This window comes from Sminthopsis crassicaudata, chromosome 2, assembly GCF_048593235.1.
Source record: "Sminthopsis crassicaudata isolate SCR6 chromosome 2, ASM4859323v1, whole genome shotgun sequence".
NCBI lineage: Eukaryota > Metazoa > Chordata > Mammalia > Dasyuromorphia > Dasyuridae > Sminthopsis > Sminthopsis crassicaudata.
Genome location: NC_133618.1, coordinates 202,287,448 through 202,313,094, shown reverse-complemented (window position 1 = coordinate 202,313,094; position 25,647 = coordinate 202,287,448). Strand labels below are relative to the sequence as shown.

The 25,647-nt window shown below is 34.5% G+C and overlaps 1 protein-coding gene across 13 annotated transcripts in view; it reads right to left on the bottom strand.

Annotated features, from left to right (window-relative positions):
- The window catches only part of RNF144A (ring finger protein 144A), a 161,362-nt gene that overhangs the window by 14,514 nt on the left and 121,201 nt on the right, over positions 1-25,647 (bottom strand). For 11 of the 13 annotated variants that reach the window (XM_074288085.1, XM_074288079.1, XM_074288083.1 and 8 more), the window contains 5 exons: positions 22,907-23,011; positions 22,502-22,562; positions 18,329-18,536; positions 13,898-14,057; positions 4,037-4,126 (listed from right to left, as the gene is read on the bottom strand). In XM_074288085.1, the coding sequence (XP_074144186.1) occupies positions 4,037-4,126; positions 13,898-14,057; positions 18,329-18,536; positions 22,502-22,562; positions 22,907-23,011 (624 nt within the window). The remainder of the gene's footprint in view (positions 1-4,036; positions 4,127-13,897; positions 14,058-18,328; positions 18,537-22,501; positions 22,563-22,906; positions 23,012-25,647) is intronic. The other 2 variants (XM_074288076.1, XM_074288084.1) reach the window with 1 other exon arrangement.

Sequence of the window (25,647 nt, the reverse complement as noted above, 5' to 3'; positions counted from 1 at the left end):
AGTGCATCGGGAGATTGAGGCCCGGAAGTAAATTCTGTGGATATTAGGACTGCCCTTGGGCGGGATCCTGGCCATATTGAGATAGTTTTGTAATGGGTGACTCTCTCGCTGATTGGCTGTGTGTGTGACCTCACAGGCCCTATGTAAGCCCACTGCAGGCAGCAACCGCTCTCTTTAACCTCGTGCTGTTCACCCTGGCTCCTAGCCTGGGTGGCCAAGCCAAGATGGGTAGCCGAAAGAGGTAAGGATTTTGGTAGTGAACACATGGGTCTTCTGACCAGGTGTTCACTCGGGAACCAACAAGTCAGGGCATCAGCTAGGGCATTATGTGAGTAGGTATAATAAAGGCTTTTAAGATTACACGTGGTTGTTCTTGAGTGCGCTAATAACCGGTAGGTTATTAAGCTATAGATTCAAGAGATTGTGGCCAGAGACCTTAGAAGGCCTCAGAGGAGGCGAGCCGGGTAGAGCTCACACTGCAAAGGACAGTGGTCAAAGGTACTCTGGTGGGTCTAGGACAGACTAGTAATTGTAACTGCCAGGAGAGCACGTTACAGAAAAGTGCATTGAGCTAGGAGTCAGGGCACCTGAGTTTCCAGACATGGTTCTGTCACAGCCAGCTTGAACAAATCACAGAATTACTGATCCCATCACAAAATCATTGACTTCTGTGTTTAGAAAGACCCTGATGCTTAAATGCTGGTGTGAAATTGATCAAGTCACTTCACTTTTTGTTTTCTCACTTGTAGAAGGGGTTGTGTTGGATGACCAGTAGGGCTCCATTCAGTTCTAGATCTAAGATCCTTTTTATAATCTAATCCTCCTATTTTATAGATGAAAAGAGTAGCATACATGTGGTTTACAGACTTACAGGGTCTGACACGTTAACATGGGTCTGCTTGATATATATTGTATACCAGAATGTCTCTTCCAATAGGAACTGTTTTTGTATCCCCAGAATTTAATGTAGAAGGGTTGAATAAATGTTTGTTGACTAATTGTTTAATAGGAGATAGAACTCAGATCAGGAGCTATACTTCTTCCAATTCTGATAAGTTCTTTGCTTTTTCCTTTCTCAGTCTTAGTTTCCTTATTTATTAAAAAAAATAGAATAATCATATGTGCCTTGAATTCCCACATTTTTTAAATTAGAATAATCTCCACTCTCTTTGCTTCATAGGAAAGCAAATGAGAACAGGTATATGAAAGTACTTTGGAAATGATAAAGATAAAAAATAAAATATCTTATACTTCTTCATTTATACTATGTTTATATGAGGATAATATAATGACAGAAAGTCTTTGGCTCAGAGAAAGAAGAACTGGGTTCTACATTTCACTCATCTTTAATTTTCTTCTCTGGAAAAAGTTAAAACTAAATGTTTTATAAAGCCCTTCCAAGCTGATAATCTGATGTCACACAAGGGCAAAGAGATGACATGTCTCCTTCTAAATGTAAGACAGAATAATAGCTAATCTACTGGAAGACTAGGAAATCCCTATTTTCAATGTCCCACAGGGAAATACAAGGTCATGGACTTGATTCTGAAGACCCAGAAAGTGAGTGATTGTCATTGTTTAAAGCATCTGCTCTGAAATCTGTCCAATCCACATAGAACTGATTCTCTATTTAACTTGGGGATAGGCTTACTGGTGTTTTTGTTTTGTTTTGTTTTTTATTAAGGAATTCTAATAAACGTAATAAATGAATGAAAAAGTATTTACTAAGCACTTATTCCTGGTATTATTCTAAAAAGACACGTTTATATGCCATTGAGGTAGGAGTTCTTATCCTGGACATCTATAGATGAGATCTCTAAATAGATTTTAAAGAATTTGTGATTTTTAAAACTATTTTGATAACTCTATTTCAATGAAAATTGTTTCTTTTATAATTTCATGTGTTTTATTTTATGCATTTAAAAACACTATTTTGAGAATAGGCTTCACCAGACTGCCACCAGGATCCAAGATACAAAAAGAGGTAAAGAACCCTTATAATAGAAATAATGTATAAATATATAAGTAAATGGAGTCATGGGCTTGGAATAGTATTTTAGTCTATGAGATCTCAAGGAAAGAGTATGGCACCACAAAGCAGTCAATTGACACACCTTTCCCAGAAGTAATCTTCTTGTTTGGTTTAATAATGACAGATTTGAGAGCACAAGTTAAAAGAAGTGGGGGAAGGGAGAAAACAGTGCTCGTAAATAAATTGGGCATGCAGGGAATAAATAGACATATACAAGGTGACAGGCACAAAATAGGCCAGGTTGAAAAATTATAATTGGGCCTAAGGCTAACTCCTTAAAAGGAGCTTCATCAATTGATTTGCCAATTCCAATAATAATTTGTTTCATCAATTAGCAATAGCCAGCCAGCCAATCTTGGTCACATAATCTCTAATGGAGTCACTGTGAAGTCAAATAGACTGGAGTTCAAATTCTGCATTCAGCCCTACCTGTGCCAAGTTACTTAATTTCTGCATGCCTTGGGCAGCTTTTCTGGGACTTCTCAAAGTATTATATAAGGTTGAGATCTGCTTTGGCAGTAAAATTCACTCAATGCTTTACAAATCATAGCTCCTTCCCACTATGCATAATATGTAACAAATATTTTGGCCTGTCAGAAAGGGAATTTTTCAGTCTTTCCAAATTATGGATGGGGTTCTTATCACTACTTGCAGAAATTGTTATTTCACCAGGGGGCGCTGCAACACCAAAGAAATATATTAATGCCTGAATAAAAAATAACCATGGAATAGCACCCAGAAAGTTGGTTTTCTTTTAGAAAATATCTTTTTAATGAACATTTATTTGGGATAAAATAATGTAAAAACTATTTGATATGTGAGGTAAAAAGGAAAATAAAAAGGATGCATTGTAGTGATGTGTGTGTGTGTACATATATACATATAAATCCCTGTGTGTATATATTCCAATATACCCACATACATACATACACACACACACACTCCTCAGGTTATTTCCCAAATAGCTCACAGAATTTTAAAATGTCTTAACATTTTTTTTAGAACTGCATTAGAAAATGTTCTAAGTAGAAACTTCTTAGCAGGGATTCCCCTACACTTATACTTTATTCTGAAGGTATTTTTAATATTTGAAAGTTTCAAAGGGGGTCAACTTTTTACAAGTCATACAATTAAAAGATTTTTTAGCAAAAAAAAAAAAAAAAAAAGAATATTGAAGGTCATTTGGTCCAATACAGAATTTTACATAAAAAGAAACTGAACCTTCAGCCAATCCAGGCTTATCAACATTTCCATATGTATGCCTAGTGCTAACACAGTTGCAAACCACCAAGTCATTCCTTTCCTATCATATCTTCTCTCTTAAAGATATGAAATGCAGAAAAAAGAGCTTCCTTCAGTTTTAGAATATCTAGCTCCAAACCCTAATTCTAAGTCGATAAATATTGAACAAATCACTTTTTGTCTTTGAATTTTAGCTTCTTCCTCTATAAATGGGGTGGGAAATTAAATCCCATTACTTCTAAATTCCCTTTCAGTTTTAAATAACACTCCTTATGCACCTCAATTTACAAATGAAGAAATAGGCACAAGAACTTGTGTGACCTTAGAAAAGGCACTTTCCCTTTTTGAGACTTATTTGTGATATTAAAAGGACCATTTTTTAAAGTCTCTTTCATCCTAATGATCCTTTATAGATTTTTCTATTTCTTTTTCAGGCTATTATCCCATTTCATTGCTAACCAGAGTTCTGCTAGTGTTTTCTATGGAAATCTCAGCATTAGTTAAAGCTTAAGTTGTTATAAATTTTAGGTGGATTAAAAAAAAAATCATGTCACATCTTAATACAACTATTTTCACTCTAAAGCTATCTCAGGACTCCTGAAACCAAGCCTAAAACCAATAACCAGGATAATGAGAATAACACTACAACTTTCTTTCCAGTGTATTGTATTAGCCACTTCCTAGATCCTCATGATGTCATTAACAAATAATGCACACATCAACATATAACCAATAATCACAGTACTCTGCTTTGGTGCCCACCTGTGTTCTGTGCCAGATCACAGATGCTCTGGAGTGGCCAAGCTTGTTCCGACAAGGTCCTTTATCATAATGTATTAAAAGGAAGTCATCCTGTAAAATAAGAGAGAAAAAAAAAAAGAAATCATAAATAAGAGAATTCTATTTATTCCATGAAACCTCTCCTCTGGTTAACTAAGCTTATAAATCTATGAATACATGGATTTCATAAAGTTGAGCTTAAATTATCAGAGCAGGGGTTTCATAATCTGGGGGGGACACTCGAATGACAGATGGATCCTCCCTTCTCAGAATAATGTTTTGTTTTGCTTTTTTAATGCAGAAAATAAAATTCATAGGATCACAAAAGAAAAAAAAAATTGAACTGTACTTTTTTTTTTTTTTAATTCGTAGATCCTAGGTTAAAAATCCCTACAGAAGGAGACCTGTAAAAGCCTTCACTGTGACTAAATAAAGACAAGTATCACTTAAAACAGTGGACTCTCATTTGCTTAAAAGAAAAATGTTGAGATGTATGTCAGTCTCTAAGTATACAAAAAGACAATTTTGGCATGATACATGTTTAATTTTTATATTCCAGAGATTTCTACTTATGTGTATCTATTCATTGGCGTAATTATATCAGAGAAGACAAGGTCAGGTAGCAAAATAATTTGATTTTGCAGTGTGATATAGGAAAGTAATTTCATTTTTTCACCTACCTCATTAGTAAAATGAGGATGAGAGCACTGTAATCACCCACCTCAGGGGAATGTTGTGAGAAAAGGCCTTTGTAAAATTTAAAGTAACCTATCAATGTTATTTATATATCCAACCATATTGATATTTCATTTATTTCTAAGACATTCACTTCCATTTTCCTAACACTAGGAAATCAACAAAATCTTTGGCAAGAAAAGTTATTTTTTTAAAAAATTAGTTTTGGTTGAAAAAAAGGAAATGTCATTGCTTATTTAAACTGATTATTCCAAAGCAACACTGAAGATAGTTTATTCTTCCCCTGTGACTGTAAAAGCTCAAGCCCTCCATCTGAAATAAGTGTAAATAAACCTCAGGCCAGGAAGTAGCCCTTCTAAATATAAGAATTGGTGAACCTGGATTCCTTGTGCTCTCTGATGTGGTTCTTAAAGACAACTATAATAGGGCTGAAGGAGTTAGGTCTTTCTGATGTCAGGACTCTTTTTAAAATAATTACCTAGAAGATGAAGGACTAATTTTTTTTTTTTAATTCTCATAACCTCTCAAACTTCTCCAAAATAGAAGTTATGAGTAAAAGATAAAGGAATTTCAGTTGTCTCCACAGTTTAGGACTCAAGAACACAAACAAAGTAAAAATACCATACTATCTAAGCTTTAGCATGCTTTCTCAGTATCCACTCTACCTAGGATAGAACTAGCTAATACACAGGTGGTGTAAAAGATTCAAAAAGCAGAAATAAGCTCAGTCTTTAATAGAAGCTAAGAGAACAACAATATTGTATGATACAACAGAGCTCAGTTAATAACTTGAGCAACAGAGGGAATTAAGGCAGAACACATGTGAGGTTTTGTGACATTCCACTAAGAAAAGGCAAAAATATCCAGATGGAACCAGTTATGGCCCCTCCAAATCACTTGGGGCAAAGACCATAGTTAGTAAACTGTAAATTACCAAATTAAGAGAAAATTGAGACAACTTTGAGATCCAGCCCTGAAGTAAAGCTACTATTATAGGGGAAAGAGTTAGAAAGGAAAAAATTAATAATAATAAAGGAAATGGTTGAAATTACCAAAGGTCAGGGGCAGGTGGGTGGTGCAGTGGATAGAGCACCAGCCCTGAATTCAGGAGGACCTGAGTTCAAATCTGGTCTCAGACACTTAACACTTCCTAGCTGTGTGACCCTGGGCAAGTCACTTAACCCCAGCCTTAAAAAAAAAAAAAGAAAGAAAGAAATTACCAAAGCTCTTAGGAAGAAAAAAAAATAACTTAAAGACCTTGAGTATAAAGCACACAGAGATGATGATAAAAGAAAAAGATGATCAAAGAAAAAAGTTCAGGCATCTCTAAATAAATATTGTAACATAAAGGAAAATGAATCAATGCCTGATAAGGTAGAAAACCCGGTGGGTTGCAAAGAGAGTATGAAACACATCAAGATATATCTAAATGGTTTAAAAGAGAATAAGAATTTTGAAAGCAAGATTTGTGGCCTGCACATTGGAAAGAATAGGCAGAACAAAAAAAAACTTGAATCTACTGTGGTAAGAAAAACAGAGGACAACTGAATGGAAATACAAATACAAGGAAGTAAAGGGCAATGTGGAAGAATAGAAGCAAAAAGTAATAACACTTAAAGAAATTTCTGTATAAGAAAAGCATTTATTTCAAAGATAGAATACGCGGAGACAACATTAAGATTGTGAGTCTCCCAGAAGAACATGACATTTCAACACCCACAAACAATGTAAGAAATAACACAAAAATTACCCAGAATTTCTGAACACAGAAAACAAAGCCTCAATCTAAAAAATGCACAAATCCCCTTCAGGAATAAACAAAAATTTATAGTACAAACTCCAAGATACATAGCAGTTAAATTTAACATCAACAAACAACAAATACTTCAAGCTAATAGAAGGATTTTTAAATATAAAGAAAAGAAAATTCAATAAAACTATTTGTCCCTACTAGAAACCACAAGAGGCAATAGAATGTGTCAGAAAAAGTAAAGAGGTTCCATTTGCAACCCAAAGTCATCTACTCTATAAATCTTTGACTAACCATTAAAGAAAAAACATGAATGTTCAATTTATTTTTTTTAAAATGGAAGGATATTCAAAAATTGGTAGAGAGAAAAAACAATTATTTGAATGTCTTTCTTTTGGAATGGTATAGCAGAAAAGTCAGAAGGTCCAAGTTTGAATTTTATTTTATGATACTGTTTAACCACTAGCAATCTTCTTACCCTAGATATGACTCTGCCCTGTGATCTATTCTGATTGTTTTTTTTTTTTTTTTTTTATTAACCTTTATCAACTTTTCATGAATTGCTTAGGTCTGACTCCTGATTCTGCAGAATTTTTTATCAATTCACTAGCAATTTTACCCCAGACATATGGTATCTCCTACACTCTTTCCAGTCTTTTTTGATGAATTTTTTTCCTAATTTTTTATACTAAGAACAGTCCTGTGAGATAAGTTGTTAATATAATCTCCACTTCTTATTTAAGTGGTGTTTTCCCTCCTTGGAATGCCACTTCCTTTAGGATAGGGATTATTTTTTCTCCTTGTATTTTATCCATCTAGAAGCAGCTGATGGGGACAGTTGGTGATACTGTCAATTGAATGCAGGGCCTGGAGTGAAAAAGAGTTAAGTTCAAATACAGCTTTAAACACTTACTAGCTATATGACATTATACAATGTGCTTAACTGTTATTTGCCTTAGTTTCCTTATTTGTAAAATGGGAATAATAAGAGCACTCACCTCCCAGAATTCTCATCATTAAATGAGATTAAAATTGTAAATCAGTGTCTAGAACGTTGTAAATTTTAGTTATTAATATTATTATTATAATTAGCATTATTACTCACTTTCCCCTCCTCTCCATTTTAAATGGGACACTGTGCATATATCAATCACTGAGTAAGTATTTATTGAATGAATGAAAGCTTCCAGCACATGTTTTCTATCCTTATCTCATGACAGATGCTTTGTAAAAAGTATTTTGCTATATTAAGATCAATTATGACCTCATCCCGTGCCCTACTACAGTTTAACTAATGAAACTTTTGGATCTAACAATGGCAGGATTTAGCCGGAGTCTTGGTATATTTGTCTAGGATGCCATATTTCCTTTACTATTGTGTTAAAGAGAATTTCAGTAAGCTGGCAGTTAGAAGCAGAAACAATGGAACAGTTAAAAAGGGTCACAATCGGCAAGATAGTCAAAGCTAAAAATAAAATCCTTTGTGTTTGCTGGCTATCTCAAGGATTTAAATTTGTATGTATTCTTTTTATTTTTTTTATTTCACTTGTATTAAAAATTCATTACTTGAGGTTTGTATTTTTAATACTATTGATATTAGTCCTAAACAAAAACCCAAAATTTCTCAAATTTTAATAATTACAATTCACATGACAACACAACTAGCCAGTATTTTTAGGCTATCTGCTACAAGAAAGGTACCATGGGGGCCACAGAGAGAAGTAATAGCAATAACTCATTTCTATAGCACTTTTAAATTTTAAAATTCTATTCAACACACATTCATTAAACATCTACTACCTGAAAAGTAATGTTCATAATGGGAGATAAAAAGCTGAGAAATGGCATTTATTATCATCATCATGATAAATTATAATAATAATAATAATATGCGGCATCTGTGCAAAAACTTACATATTTCTTCACATTTGATCCTCACAAAATCCTTTGTGCCTAGTGCTATTATGTTCCCCTTTCACAGATAAGAAAATTGAGTGAGAATGGTTAAAAAACTGGCCTACGTGGTTAGTGAGTATCTGAGTTAATATTTGAATTCAGGTCTTCCCACCTCAAAGCTCAATGTAGTACCTATTGTGCTAATTAGTTACCTCTAAGGAGCTCCATGGCATGGAGACAGAGCAGAGTGTAGATAGACACAGGAAAATAAATATCATGCAAAGAAGGGTATGATGGGTGTATGGAAAATGAAAATGTAAAAAGAGAATATTTTAAGCTAGTAGGAGATTAAAAGCAGAGAAAAGTCAGAAAAGCTTCATATTACTCAAACAAATTTATACTGAGCGACGTTGTCAGCTTGAGAAGATGGATTCGAACTCAGTTCTTTGTGACTCCAGATCCAAAGCTCAATCTAGAGTGTCAGTTAGCTGCCCCTATTTATTTGAATGGTTTTCAGCCAGTTATTTAAGATTGGTGGGCCTCAGGTTCATCAGTAAAATGAAGAGCTCAGAGTAGATGATGGCTGAGGTCCCTTCAGAAAGTTCTAAATTCTATGCAAGCTATTATTCTATTATTGTAAGGGAAAATTGGATAAAAAGAGCCCTGCCCAAGGAGCTTCCTTCTAGCAAGATGAGTCTTTCAGCAAAATGCCAGAGAGCACTTTTAAGTGGAAGGAGCCCAACCACATGGAAACAGCTCCAATATAATCCCTTGCTACACTATTCTTTACATTACTTCTGCCCCAAACAAAACAAAATCCTTACTTCTATTGAAATGAGTAAAGGAGATAAGACAAGTACACAAATAACTAAAAGGTAGTGGCTATTAGTAAGGAAGATTTCATGGAACTAGAACTTACGGGTAAGATTTCAGTGTGTAGAAATGGAAGAAACACCTACTATGGGTAGATCAAACAGGGTGTAATAGGGCACACTGAAATTTCAGAGGACCATTATCAGTTTGGCTAGCATAAGAAGCCAGGTACTTAGCTAAGAATCTAATGGATAGAGTTCTTGAAGTAAGGAAGACTTGACTCTGAAAACTGGCTCAGATACTTATTAGCTATGTAATTCTCAAACCTCTTGTCTCATATAAAATAGACAGAATAGCCTTGCCTCATATGATTTTATGAGGATCAAATGAGATAATATGTGTATATTATATATTATATTACATAATATATGCATTTGAGCTCACTCTTCCAACTTTGCTTCTTCATATTGGCAGGCTCAGTACCCAAAGAGACAGTGACTTCTCAGGATTCTTTAAATAACCTTAATCATCATTATGGTTCTCTTATTGTTGCTCATGAGCCCCCATTTAGTATGCTCCCTATTTAGTTTCAGGCAGAGTTGTTAAGCATTTAGAAAGGGTTTTTTTGGGTATTTTTTACTAAGATGAGTTGGTATAAATTATTTTCCCACAAAATCCTAGGGTACTCTCTCCCATAAGAATAGAGAGTCCAGAATAATAGTAGATTTAAACTTAGATATAAACTTTTATTAAACTTAGGTAGTGAAGCATATAAGCAGAGAATATGTGCATCCAAAGGATAAACTTCCTTTCTTTAGCCAATATTCTTTTCAGGCTGGAGGGAGTCACATGCCTTGAAGCTGCTTCTATTTTCAAGCTAACTTTCTCTATATGTCTTTTGTTTCAGAATTCTTAGTTGGCTGACACTCTGCTTTGGGTTAGATTTGTTGTCTCTCCAATTGTTCTCTTCTCTTTGATGACAGTCAATGATAGATGGGCATGGGGGTAGGATAAAGAGGCAGAAACTCTTTCACTCTCTACCTCCCAAAAAGGTTTGGCTCATTTAGGTATCCTTAAATTCAGAATTGAAATCTTTCACTGTTAAACTTGTGTAGTCTGGAAGAAGCTCATTTATGAAGTGACCAATTGCTATGTTAATGGATTGGACTAGAGATACATAATTCATAAAGAGATAACAGGACATAAAGCATTTAAAATTTCATGAGGTTCACTGATTGATTAATGTGGTGGTTAGTTAAGTGGCATGTGTATACATGTCTCTGCATACATATGTGTGTGTGTGTGTGTGCATATATTTCTATCTCTTTTCAAAGTGTAAAACACTACATAAATATTGGAATTTATTTATTCATTTATTTATTTTCATGAAGGAGCTGGAGGAAATAGGAGTGGAGATTATGTAAAGTCTTGAATGCTGAACAAAAGAATATTACCAGAGAAAAACCACTGCAAATTATGTATGATTTTTCAAATAAAAATTATATATATATATATATATGTATATATATATACATATATATATATATATATATATATACATATGTGTGTGTGTGTGTGTGTGTGTGTGTGTGTGTGTATAATGCACCTATTAAGAAGCTCTTTAATTCTCTCTAGGCACTGGATAACTGTATTATAGACAAGAAAAATTCAACTGCCTAATGAAGTAACTCTCAGATACTTTTTAAAGAGCATTCGTGGCCTAGTGCCTCACATTTTAGTAGTCAGTATTAAGTTGATACGAGTGCCTCTAATAACTGAATATAAAAGCTAAATCCTTTTGCTCCAGAATCTGTTTTCTATGGCAACCAAATTAAAATAGTCTTTCCCTTCTTGTATCACCTCCTCAACAGTATGTTGAAAAATGCTAAATAGAAAATATTCTGTCACAAAAGCTTGGTAAGTTTTGTTCCTATCTTTAACTATTATTAAGTCAGGCTTAAATCAAAGTCATTGAAAGGTCTTTGAATCTCTTTTTTTTTTGAACAAATATTTGATCATTGCATTCAAAATGGTTTATTCAACATCTCTTTTTTGTACCGACTGTCGTTATACAGGCTATCCCTCTTAGGCCTGAAATATTCCCTCTGCTCCCATCCCCAGCTCATGAAATTATTAGATTTATTCAAAGCCTAGTTTAATGTTTCCATTTATATGGTTCTTGTTTGTCCTTTGTTTTTAAAGACCGCCATGACAGTAGGGAGAGTGAATGCCATGATATGCAAGTGAGTTGGATTGAAGTGAGTGTGGACTGTACAAAATCACCAGCTTCACTTTCTCCTTGAGAGCCATCTGGGTACAGTGACAGATACAGATCAGGATGTGCCTTTCTTGATCCCTATCCCCCCATTAAATTACTTCGTATATATTATGTACTTAACAGCATTCATCTCTTTCCATCCCCCATCTCCCACCCCAAAGAGAATGCAAATTCCTTGAGAGCAGAGAATGTTTTTAAGTTTGTCTTCATTTTCTGGCACCCTGCACAATGCCTGGCATTTATTTAGCATTTAATGAATGTTTGTTGAACTGAATTATTAAAAGCCTGACTCTAAGCCTCCACCCAGGCAGTCCCCTAGACCTAGAATGCCTGCTGCATTCCTAACTATCCTTTAAGAGCACAGGAACTGGACTTGTGCTTTGATTGATGAAAGAGACTCACAAATCACCCAACTGCCCCAGTATAGGCCAACACCTTCTCTGTCAACTTCAAACTAAGAGATCTGCTTACAGCTAGGGGAGTATTTCTAGGTCACAAAGACTATAGGTGAGACAGGTATGAATTCAATGTGCATTGTTTGGTTCTAAAGATGACTCTCCCCTAAACAACACTATCTTTCAATATAATGGATCCTTAAAAACTAGTTGAAATATCAACTTCTCTTTATGAACCTTTCTATGACTATCCCCAGGAAATAATTTCCTTCTTTCAATTTAATAAGGTTTGGAGTCAGATGATCTTGGTTTAAATCATTCTTTAATGCTTAGCACCATAAGAAAGGTTAAGTAAGTTACATAGCCTCTGAAATCCTTCTTGGCTCAAGAATAATAATCCTAAGGTTAAAAGTATTTTCATTTTGGACCTAATTTTTTTAAGTGAATGTAAATTATGAGGGTAGAGCCTAAACATACTTGTTTCATTTAAGTCATTTCAATCAGGGCTGACTCTCCATGACTCCATTTGAGGTTTTCTTGGCAAAGATACTAGAGATTGCTATTTCCTTGGGCTCCTTTTACATGAGGAAACTGAGGCAAAACAGGGTTCCATGGCTTCTTTCTGACTCCAGGATTGGCATTCTATCTACTGTGATACCTTGCTGTCCATTTAAACATACTAGATCTGAAGTAGTATCTTACCTAAGGTACCTTATCTAGAAGACCTTATGTAAACTTTCTGTCAGTGTCTAGCATAGTACTCCATACATTAGCTGGCATTTAATACGTGCTTATTGAATTGAATTTTCTAAAACAGAACATAGTAGGAAACATTTGCCTAAACATTGAATATAAAACAATTTAAGACATTTTAATAGTCTATGGTGCTGCATAGTCATGATTCTGATTATCATTTTCACTGTAGATGGTTAGTACAAATTCTGGCTGATTGGATCAAGGTGACCATAGGCATATGCTTCCCCTCTTTTAATTAAGTTTCTTCATGTATAATTTGAAGGAATTGAACCAGATGATATCTAAGGTTCTTTCCAGTTCTGAATTTTTTGACTTTGAATAAATGGAGTTTTATCTATCTAAACTTTTCAACCCTCCCCCCAAAAAAAGAAAAAATTAATGTTTCACTTCAAAGTTCTCACCCTATCTATGTGAGCTTGGATAAGTCACCCCTTTCTTGGTCTCAGTTTTCCATTTTATATTAAGAAAATAGTACTAGACTACTATTAAGGTCATTTTGGCTCTAATTCCTATAATCCTGCATTATACTCCATTTGCCTTGAATATAATCCTCTACCTACATTATATTCCATCTGCTTGTATAAATACTTCCAAGAGCTAGGACCAAATTTCTCCTTATCCATAAAGCCTTCCCTGAACAAAGTAATCCACAATGCATACTCTTTTCTATCTCCCTTCTCCCCTCCCTTCCTCCCTCTCTCCCTTTCTTTCTTTCCCTCCCTTCTTTCATTCTTTCATCTCCATCTCTCTCTCTCTCTCTCTCCCCCCCTTCCCACTTTCCTCTGAGCATCAACACTAATTAGTGCCTCATTTGTCTATTAAACATACTTTACCTTATGGTATCTCTTTTCTTACTTCTATAACTATTTCAAAGATAACCAAAATATTTTTTGAATCTTTCAGCTCTTAGAGGGCAAATGTTTGTATCTTATGAAAACCTGATGTCTTACACATATTAAGAGCTCAATGAAAAGAATGGGTTAGGGGATCTTTGATTCTGTTTTTCAAAATAAGAGAAAAAAATTTGTCCCACTTCCCCCACCTCAAAAAAAAAAAAAAAAAATTAGATAGAGATAAAAGAAAGGTTACCTCCCCTCCTTCCCAATCCCCTTCCTAAAAAAAAAAAAAAAAAAAAAAAAAAAAAAAAAAAAAAAACTATCTGTGGTCTGTGGTATCATTGCAAGAAACTCCGTGGAATGAGAAAGATGATACTTGAGTCTAGGCGACCAGGTACTAAGATGGGGGCAGGGTATACTCACATCTAAGGACTCAAGGCAGTACCAGCAGAATGCGTGTTTGCAGTTTTTGCACATCATTTGGGCACAGCCTTCATCCCGTTCAATGTACACTCGGCACTTTGGGCAGCGTTTGATTGGGGCATCTTCCTCGTCTATTTTGAAAGATGAGCTGTGGGAAACACTTTATTAGGTTTACTCCACATTAGCATCTCAATCTTATTCTTTACCATTCACATTCTTCATCTTTAGCAAGATAATTTTTTAACATGAATTCCAGATTTTTTTTTTCTCTTTGAAGCACTGTATTTCAAAGAAGCAGTTCATCTCCCCAAGGCTGGTTATGTAAGATGTAATAATACTTTAGAAGCCTATAAGGTATACGGTATGACCATATGGTTCTTAGGAACCTATAATTAAGAGAGGGAAGCAACCTTAGAAATCATCTAGCCCAAACTGCTTTTTTTTATAGATGGGGAAACTGAGGTTCAGAGAAGTTAAGTGATCTGTACAAAATCCCATGAGTTACAAAGCAGTATCTGAACTCAGAAACTTAGACTATGTCTTTCTAAGACCATGCCTTTCTAATGTTAACATCAAACACATACACACAAAACACTTCACTATCCAATGTTTTCCAAAGTAGAGACCTGGGGAGACTATCCATACTCACCTTGTAAAAAAACTTCTATGGAAAAGTTAAAACAAGGATAAGTTCTTACTAAGGTGACTTCACATTCTCTCTAGATGATCAGTCAACATGTCTTTGTGAAAGATCATAATGAGAAGCAACATGGAGAAATGAAAGAACACTTCACAAAAAGCAAGGAGTTCAGGCTTCTACCCTGTTTCCATTTTGACCTACTCATGAAAGCAAATTACTGCATGTCTCTGAATCATAACTGTAAAATGGGGATAACACCACCATAAATCTGAAGGAACCTTAGGAAGTTCCTTGAGTCTATGATTCAAGATTCTGTGAATGACAGAATTAATAGAAATATGAGTTGTCTGCACAGTTAGGGAAGGAGAACAATTATACAGTCAAATAGAAATCATACTAGTTCTGAGGTTAAAGAATCTGAGATCATTATTTTCTTTACTGATTTATGTTTATATGACCTAGAGCAAGTTATCTCACCTACCTAAATAGCAGTTTTTAAATCTATAAAATAAAGTCAGGCTAGATGGGTCTCTAAGGTTCCTTCAAGTTCCATGATCCTATATGATGATCCAAGTAATGTTTTATAGAATAATCCTATTTTATAATTGCATCTATCACAGTTGGAAGGAATTTCTGAAGTCATATGACCCAATGTACTGGAATTCCCTCTAAAATATCACCCCTAAGATCCGCTTCAACTTCCACTTAAAGATCTTCCATGAGAGAGAGACTCAATACTGTATGAGGAAGCCCATTACTCTTTTGTATAGGTCTGTTAGGAAATTTTCCATCATATCAAGTAGAAATTAACTTCTGCAGATTCACACCACATCCCTAAATTTATCTCTCTGGGATCAAGGACAACAAATTTGTCCTTTGACTGTTTGGAAACAGTTGCCTTCCTTTTCTGCATTCTCCTCTGTCCCCGTAACTGAAGTGAGTTTCTTTTCTGCAGACTAAAATAAACATTATACGGTTTTCCAACTGTCCCTCATAAGACATAATTATCATCCTGGCTACAACATCTAGACATATAATAACTTATAACTAGTCTTTCACTCCTAACACATGGTAGCAAGAACTCAGGGCCATGTTCCAGATGTTGTGTAACTAGGACAGAGCAGAGTGGTACCCATCAGAATCAAATTTCCCTAAATGCAGCCTAAGATCATATTAGCCTTCTTGGCTGCCCCTGGGGATGCCAAAGTCAGGTATCTATGTGGAGAAAGCAGTACAGATTGATCCCTACAGCTATTAGTTATGTCACTCAGTTAAGATAGTACAGTGGACAGATGCAATATTTTTTCATCGGGAAGAATCAAATGTGGAGCCAGCCTTAGACATATACTAGCTCCGTGCTTTTGTCCAAATTACTAAACCAATGTTTGCCTAGTTTTCTCATCTATAAAATAATAATAATAATAATAATAATAATAATAGCACCTATCTAAGAAGGTTGTTATGAGGTTCAAAAAAGACAATATTAATAAAGATCTTCACAAAATTTAAAGTGCTATATAAGTGAAGTGCTATTTTTATGGCCACGCTTTCTCTAGTTCCTTTGTGATCATTCCTTGACATGGGGACTAGACACTCTTTATATTCCCTGGATGTTTCTTATGAAATAATGCAAGAGAGTTACTGAGTATGCAGAAAATGGGGATAACGCCACCATAAATATCCCCCCCCCCCCGAGGCTGGGGTTTAAGTGACTTGCCCAGGGTCACACAGCTAGGAAGTGTTAAGTGTCTGAGACTAGATTTGAACTCGGGTCCTCCTGAATTCAAGGCTGGTGCTCTGTCCACTGCGCCACCTAGCTGCCCACACCACCATAAATATAAAGGAACCTCAGGAAATTCTTTTGTGTTTGTAATTCAAGATTCTGTGAATGACAGAATTAAGAGACATGAGTCACCTGCACTGTTAGGGAAGGAGAACAATTATATAGTCAAGTGTAATGTGTATTAGCTTTGGAGTTAAAGAAGCTGATATTAACACTTTTTTCACTGCCTTATATCTATATGACTTTGAGCAAGTCACCTCACCTACCTGAATACCAGTTTTTAAATCTGGAGCCAGAATTAACACTGTAGCTGGAAAAATTGAATTGACAGAGTGAATTAAAGAAAAGATGGGCAGTGGAAAGGATAAAAATTTATTAAGTGCCTCTTTCGGGCCAGGAACTATGTTCAGCACTTTATAAAAATTATCTCATTTGAAGTTATGAGGAAGTGCAAATGGTTTGTGCATATGTCTAGCTATGGCTTCTCAGCAGTTTGTTTGTTAGTCTGAATATACATTACCAGGGGGTCTGCTTTGTGACCTAGAGCAAATTTTGATTGGTGGGAAAATGGAAAGTGGATCCTAGGATTAGGAGCAGGTTGACACTGTTGGTATTTCAAGTACAAAGACTGTGAGGGTCTGGAAATGAGTTTTCTCCCATAGACTTATTTGGAGAGTGATGAGGAGAAAATGATAAGAGATGCTACATCTGCGTGGCACAGTTCTACATCCCTAGTTACTTCTGAATGAGAAATGTCAGGATGTCCTGAGCTTAGACAATGGCTGAAATCAGAATGTCACTTAAGTCTATAGCAGTAATCCCCTAAAATCTTCACTTCCTTTTCACACAAATGGTTGCTTCTTTTCCTGTATGAAGAATAGAGCAGCTTTCTTGAAGACAAATTCAAGACATGATAAATTTCCCCTAACAAATTTCACTTCAATAGATAAGGTTCTAATTTCTCTAATGTGGTAAGGGATTTTGAGATCTGTCATCTAATATATAGCATCATTGTTAGCTTCATAAATCCTAAAAATTGTTAAGTGTAGCAGACCTCTGCTTTCATCTAAGCTATTGATAAGTCTATCAAACAGGAAAAGGTCAAAGGTTGGCAAGAGAATCTTGTGTTCAGGCTGATAATGAGCTAGTAATCACTACTCTTTGTATTAATAATAACAGTTGTAAGTCTACTTGACTATCATTCATCTCCATGCTGTCCACAAGGACATTCTGGGGCACTATCAAACACTCTGCTGACATTTTGGTAAGCTATGTCTATGTTAAATCCTGATCTATTGATCTGTTTGCCCTGTCAGATCATCAAGAATCAGAAATATAAATAGTATAGCCTATTCTTAATGAAGTCTTTTGTGTCTTAGTAATGAATGTTACCTTTTTCTTAATGCTCACAAACTATTCCTTTTAATATTCCCTTCTAGAAATTTGCCAAGAATTAAAGTCAAGGTTATTTGCTCATAGTTTGAAAAATAAACCTTTTTTTCTTTCTAGAAATATTCTCTTTTCCAAGGCCCATCCTTTTAAAGATCTGTAATAATAGTTTAGTAATCCCCTCCACCAATTCTTTCAGTATGTCTTTCACCTGGTAATTTGATTTCATGGACAGCTAGTTTTTTTCTTTTTTTTTTTATTATCTCCTTAGTGATCATAAGTTCATTTATTTTCATCTAACTTTGACAATCAATTGAATTTTCCCCATAGACCTGGTTATAAAAGGCTTTGTATAGTACTATGATCTAAAGGACTCTAACTACATAGGGAAATGTGACATTTGAGCCTTATCCTATTAGGCCTGGTGGTACAATAAACATCAGTATTTATTATCATCAGAATTATTGTTATTAATGTCTTACAATTTTAAACAAAGCTTTACATTTCATAAAGACTCTTACTTCTATTTATTTGAACTTCACAGCAACCCTGAAAAGTTCATGGTTTATCTTACAGATGATGATGATTTTCTTGCCCAAGCCTCATGTGATTGATTTACCTTGTTTCTCCTGGGAGGAAGGTGACTGGCATTGTTTCTTGGCAGCTCTGTCCAGGATGCCAGTTGGCTTTGCAAGAAGAACAAAATTCCATGTTGCATGCTTTACACTGCACCAACTGTGGTGTTTGTGGCCCCATATCTTGAAGTTGGCAAACAGCCTGGCAGGTAGAAGATGGGCACCATGTCCGGCAGGGATCCAAAAGCACTTCTAATGTGGGAATGTGAAACATCCCATTAGAATTACGGAGGATTACTCTGCCTTCCATCCAGTGAACACTTAACATAAAGAGCACACAGTACTGAGGGATCTTTGTCCAGGTTGGAATTGATTACTTTTTGGGTTTAATGAAACAACTATGCTAGGTATTGACAGAGAAGTAAATATGACAAAAATCTTGCCCTCACAAAGCTTAGTCTGGTAGAAGGAGAGAATTCTGAGACAGAGAAATAATGATAATAACAAATAACATAGAGAAGTATATATAAGAAGTATAAATAGCAAGCTATGGTGGCATTTATGCTACTCCTTAAAGGATAGGGAAAAAAGGATCTCAACAGAAGAAAGGTAAAGAGAGAAAATATTGCTTTCTGAATATTAATAGCACTAAGATACAGTATGAATCAAATCATTCAAGTGATTGGTAGCTACATTGCTTGTTTCATCCTGATATTTTCATTTAAATCATAGCTGCAAAGGTTTTTGAAGCTGGGGGTTTAAACAATGACCCAAGTCTACAGAATTGTATTTAAAGGCTGTTTCATTCCACTATCAAATTTCATGCCAAAACTGTACTTTTTAATATCTTTCCATTTCTGAGCCCTATTATCAATCATTAAAAAGTCTTATAAATAAGAAAACAAATACCTTTCTTTCTCTTTCCTATCCTTCCACTTTTATTTTCTTAATAACTGGGGGGAATCTGAATCTTAAATTTAGGAACTGGGTCCTTCATAGAAAGATAATTTTTTAAGCACTAATTTAATTTTTCTCAAGTCATGGCAGTCTAGTTTAAAGCAGGGTTCATGAGAAAATTAGATGAAAAAAAATTATGGAGATGGAGGGTGGAAAGTGACTGAGAAGTACGAGATAACTTGGTCCAAACCTTTCATTCTGTATTGGAGGTAACTGAAGGCCAGAAATGACTTTCCTATAGTCACACTAGTAGTCAGTTTGGATTTGAACTTAGATCTTCTGAATTTTAATGTCTTTTCTGCTGTTTCATGATGTCTCTTGAGGTTGGAATCATAAGCTAAAAAACTATGGCCACCTTGGGGAGTCCTCCACAACTATTCAGCAACATGAAGTAATTGGAAATTGTATTGGAAAGAGTGGTGGGGTTCAGAGTCTGAATCCTAATTCTGTTCCTTCTTACTCTATTATGATTTAGGACAAGTTCTCATTTATTTAAAGTTTAGTTACCTCAAGTGTGAGATGATGGAAATGGCCAAGGTCTATCCTCTGAATACCTTCTTGGTGCTTTCATAAATTTACTAGCCTGGCATTGGAAAGTCAGAACAAAAGGGCATTACAGAGAAACTTTAAATAAAATTTGATAATCCTGTCTAAAAGTGACTTTGCATCCCTTTATGATGATAACTGTTGGATCCTAGGGAAACAGAAATAAGCAACTACCGAGTTGTTCATTTCTATCTTCTTGATAGCAACAAATCCCAAGACATCTCAGACAGAAGTGCCAAGAAAAAAAGGGTGGTTCTCAGGAGGCAGAATGGCATAAAACAAAGTCTACACATCAGAAATTAGGTTCACATCCTGACTCTGGTACATAGGGGTTTGGGTGACCCTGCCCAAGTCTGTCACTTTTCCTTTCGAAGCCTCCATTTTCTCATCTACAAAATAAAGTGGTAGGATTAGCTAAGTTTTAAGGTCCCTTCTAGATCTAACTTATCATTCAGCTTTCCCTTTCCAGATATTCCTTTACTGACTATTCCTGCTCCATCTCTGATCCAGGATCATATTTAAAGGGTCAGAGTTTACTATCAAGAGAAAGAATTAAATGGATCAGAAATAGGAAAGTGTCAACACATTTCCAATGACTGACTACACACTATGGCCTTTAGAAAAGAACCAACCTAGAAATATCATCACAGTGCTGCAAAGGACCTTAGAAGATAACTAAATTGAGTCCCTCACTTTATGGCCCAGAGTCACACCAGCAAAAAAGGCAGAAGAACCGTAATTTGGACCTAGGATTCTCATTTGAAATCCATTCCACTTTCCATTCAATTTCCAATGCCTCAGAGAACAAGAGTAGCCCACGTTTTTTGTAGCCCAGTTTGTGTTTCCTTGAGCGTATATTTTGCACAGGGGTATGTTAGTCTAGGGTCATTCACCAAGAACAAAGAAATAGCCTAGATAGATAGCATTGTCCATTATGCTATCACATAAAGACAGGCCCTATTATCAATGGAATTGTAAAGGAAAGAAAGCATAGCTGAAGTTTCCATGGATACTAATTTAATTTTCTGACTTTTTGTGCTTCCACAATGGGTAGCACTGTGTGTATGTTGCCTTGTTGTCTTGGGCCTGGTAGACCAAATTCTCACTGAGAGACAAGGAGAATGAAAGGAATTCTGGTCCAGGTCACCTGCCACACTAGTTGCATCTCCAGGAGATACTTAATGTCTTGAACATATTGCTTGTGGCATCTGGGCTATGAATTCCACTAACATTTTCCAATACCCATTCCCTAGGTTTCAGTGGGTCATACTTCATAAATAATGCAGGATGAAATCAATAAAGAAAGGCCAGGATAAATTTGCTAATTTGACATTGGTAATATTTGAAGGGGAGGGGAGAGAAGGGGAGGGGAGAGAAGGGAAGTGGAGAGGAAAAACAAAAGAAATAATTGTAATTATAAATAATACTCATTTATTTATTAAAAACAAGGTTCCTATGGATCTTTATCTCTTAAAATTTTGATGGTCTAATGAGTACTCTTTATCTGGTTTAAAAAAATAACCAAACTGAATTTCTTTTAAATATTCCTATAAACTCAATGTTTTTTATATGGTTAAATTGCCTTTTAGTCTGATGAAGTCTGAATTTATGAGCTTTTAATAAAATGACATTTAGCCAGCTGGAAACAGTTTTAATATTTTAAAAAGAAAAAATTGTCCTTATTTTCTTAATAATAATAATTATAATTTTATATATATATATATATACATATATATATATATATATACATATATATAATTAATAATAATTGTTATTATTTTCTTAAGGAGACCATAGACTAATGGGGTAGGCAACATACAAACTATTATATACAAAGAAGCTATATACAAGATAAATTGAAGAGATGATCACTGCCAATATTTTGTATTTATAAATTTCTCAGTAAATTTCACTTTAGCAAATTCGATACATCCAAGTTCAAATTTAGAGATCATGGATCCTTGGTAATGATGTAGAAGAATCCCAGAAGAGTAAATCTGGACAAGAACTCAGAATACAGAGTATCAGAGCTTCAAAGGCCTTATAGAATCACAGATTATACAATGTATTTCTCTATTTTTTCATGAGAGTTGTCTAACCTGTATAAAACACCTTGAAGGATAATTTCAAGAGATAACATATATAGAAAGTACTTAGTAAGCTTTAATGTGCTCTATAAATGTTAGATATTATGATGAATATGAGCTAGTTAGATATTATGATGAATATGAGCTAGTTATGACTTGTTTAAAAAAATAATTTTTTTACCCTTGCAAAGGTATTTAACATTTCTATAGATAGTAGGCTCAGTGCAAATGATTTAAGATATCATTTGCTTTACAAATATTCATTTTATAACTGAAATGCCATAATTCAAAGAACTTTGAATTTAGAAGCCTGGATTATAATCCTGGCTCTGAAAATAATGGCTATATAGAGATTACTTTAAATTTTTAAGCCTCAATTTCCTCGTCTCTAAGATAATACTTGCATTGTTATTTTAAGAAAAGGGCTTTGAAAATGTTAAACTATTATATAAATTTAAAATGTTGTTTTTGTTGTTATTCAGTTTTTCAAAAAAAATAACATTATTTTAGAAAATGAAATAGCAAAAGAGCTATTTTTCTCTGTACCCTCCCCCTCCACTACCACTACCAAAATCAGTATGATTCTGAGAACAAGTGGAGCAGTCATGTATGAGGACAATTACATACCTCTTTCAAATTGCAGCTTTTTATATCTTTGCATAATTTCAGATGCAACCATACATTCAATCTAATTAAAAACACAAAGAACAGAAATAAGCTTGTAACTAGAAGAAAACCAAAGACATATTTAAATGTGCATGACTTTTAAGAGTTGCTAATACAGGGGGTAGCTAGGTGGTGCAGTGGATAGAGCACCAGCCCTGAATTCAGGACGACCCGAGTTCAAATCTGGTCTCAGACACTTAACACTTCCTAGCTGTGTGACCCTGGGCAAGTCACTTAACCCCAGCCTCAGAAAAAGAAAAAAAAAATTATAAGAGTTGCTAATACATAGGCCAAAGCAAACCAACCAGCAATCTAAATGGAATAAATTTTCATGCATTAAGAGACTCATTTATATTATTAACATGCCTCATTCTCTTGTAGATGACCTCGTTTTGGACAAGCTGCATCTGGGCAGCTAATTGCAGTTTCTAATCCTTCTTTGATCAATAGCTCAACATATTGTTTCAGGCACTGTAAGAAAAGCAGAGAAAACGTATGTAAACATTTTTCCGTTTTGTTATCAACCTAATAATTATTAGTGGGGGGGAGGGAGCAGAAACATAGGTCTTCACAATGATGACCACAAAATCTTCAACATAAAGAAGATCCAACTCACTTCCAGTTGATCAATGATGGACAGAGGTAGCTACACCCAGAGAAGAAACACTGGGAGGGGAATGAAAATTGTTAGCACTAATATCTGTCTGCCCAGGTTGCATGTACCTTCGGATTCTAATGTTTATTGTGCAACAAGAAAATGATATTCACACACATGTATTGTATCTAGACTATATTGTAACACATGTAAAATGTATGGTATTGCCTGTCGTCGGGGGGAGGGAATAGAGGGAGGGGGGGTAATTTGGAAAAATGAATACAAGGGATAATATTATAAAATATATATATATATAATAAAAAAAAAACTACAATGATGACCACAAGTTGTCAAGAAATGAATATTTTTGTTTATTAAAACCCTTATTTAAGAAGGCAAGGGCAAATATCATCCATCACAGAAAGCTATCTAAAATAGTGCAAGTCTTATTCTAGTATATAATCAATCAAAAATATTATTAAGTACCTACTAAGTTCTAGGTACTAGAGGTATAAAGAGAAAAAAAAATTAGAAAGAAGTTATATTTTGTATATGTTGATATGCCTCAGATATTTTTTAAAAAGAAAGAAAGCCCTGACTATCAAGAATGACCCATTCTTTTGGCTCCAGAACCACACCAAATTGTCAAATATTTATTCTCAAATATAATAAGTAAAATATCAGTCATATGGATACATCTTTGAACCTCTTTGGGTTAGAACTATGAAATGAGGAAAACAGAATGAATAATCTCTAATAACAGTGTGTAGAGCACTGCAACTGGAGTCAGGAAGACCTGAATTCAAATCTAACTTCAGCAGTTTTAATACCTGCATGACTCTGAGCAAGATGTTTAATTCTTGTTTGTTCTCAGTTTCCTCATCTTTAAAATGGGATAATAGATAAAATTCTTTCTGGGTTGTTTTAAGGATTAAATGAAATAACAATTATAAAATACTTAGCATGGTGTCTCTAGAATAAGTACTATATAAATTTTCTTAATAATACTTAATAATAATAATTATAATTATATATATATATACACACATATATATATATAATTAATAATAATTGTTATTATTTTCTTAAGGAGACCATAGACTAATGAGGTAGGCAACATACAAACTATTATATACAAAGATGATGATAATTATAACTTCATGTCAAAGTTAAAATGTGTATTTGCATTCAAAGAAGCAGAATGGTACAATGACTGAAGAACTAGACTGAGACTCAAAAAGATTTGAATTCACATACTGGAATTATGATGTTAGGCAAATCTCTTAATTTTGGGGTACACCTAGAAAGTTTTTAAAAGTATTTGTAGATCTAATTTGGCTGAAGTGATTTCCTCTTTAAGAGTTCCCTATGCCAAGGAAATCAGAGATTCAAACCAAAAAGTAATTAAAAACAAAATACATAAATAAGCAAATGATGTCAGCCCCAATGGGTTATAGGAAGCACCTTTTCTTTCTCTCTCTTTTTTTAAATCAGTATTTGTTGATTCAGTCCTGTAACCAGAGGTTAGATTAGAACATATATAATTAAACAGCCCCAAAGGCTTGATATCTTGAGGCAGCTAACAAGCATAGCTCTGAGCTTAGAGTTGAGAAGACCTGAGTTCTAATACATCCTCAAATTTACTAACTGTGTGACTCTAGGCAAGCAAATTATGTTGGCTTTAGTTTGGTCATGTATACAATGAGGAGACTGGTAATATGGATCATATTATAGATCACATGTTATGTATAAAAATCTAAAAGCAAAAAATAATTTTTAAAAAAATCAAATAAAACTTAATCAAATTCATTACAAAAATATTTGTAGTAGCTCTTTTTGTTTTGGCAAAAAAAAAAAAATGGAAAATGAGTAGATACCCATCAATTGGAGAATGGCTGAATAAGTAGTGGTATATGAAAATAATGGAATATTACTGTTCTATAAAAAATGATTAACAATCTGATTTTAGAAAAGCCTGGAAAGATTTACATGAACTGATGCTGAGAGAAACAAACAGAACCAGGAATACATTGTACACAATAACAAAAAGATGTGCAATGATCAATTAAAAAGACTTGGTTCTTCTCAGTAGTTCAATGATTCAAAGCAATGCCAATAGACTTTGCACAGAAAATGCCATGTGTATCCAGAAAAAGAACTAAGGAGACTGAATGTAAATCAACACATGCTATGTTCACGTCTTTTTTTATATTTTTTATCTCTCCCAATTTTTTTCCTTTTTCTCAAAAGAAAAAGGTTTTTTCTCCCAAAATGATTCATAAAGTAATATATATTAAAAATAAATTTATTAGAAAAAATAAATTTAAAATGTCTCCAATCTCACCCAAGGGATTGTCCTTTTTTGCACTCCTTTGCTGTGTGAACTTGAAATAGTCCATTCCCTTTGTAAAAGCTCTTTAGAATCTCATTACTTATGTCAAACCCCAAATCTTCCTCTCCACAGTTTCCATCTACTGATCTTTCCTCTGTCCTTTGGCCAATTAGAACAAGA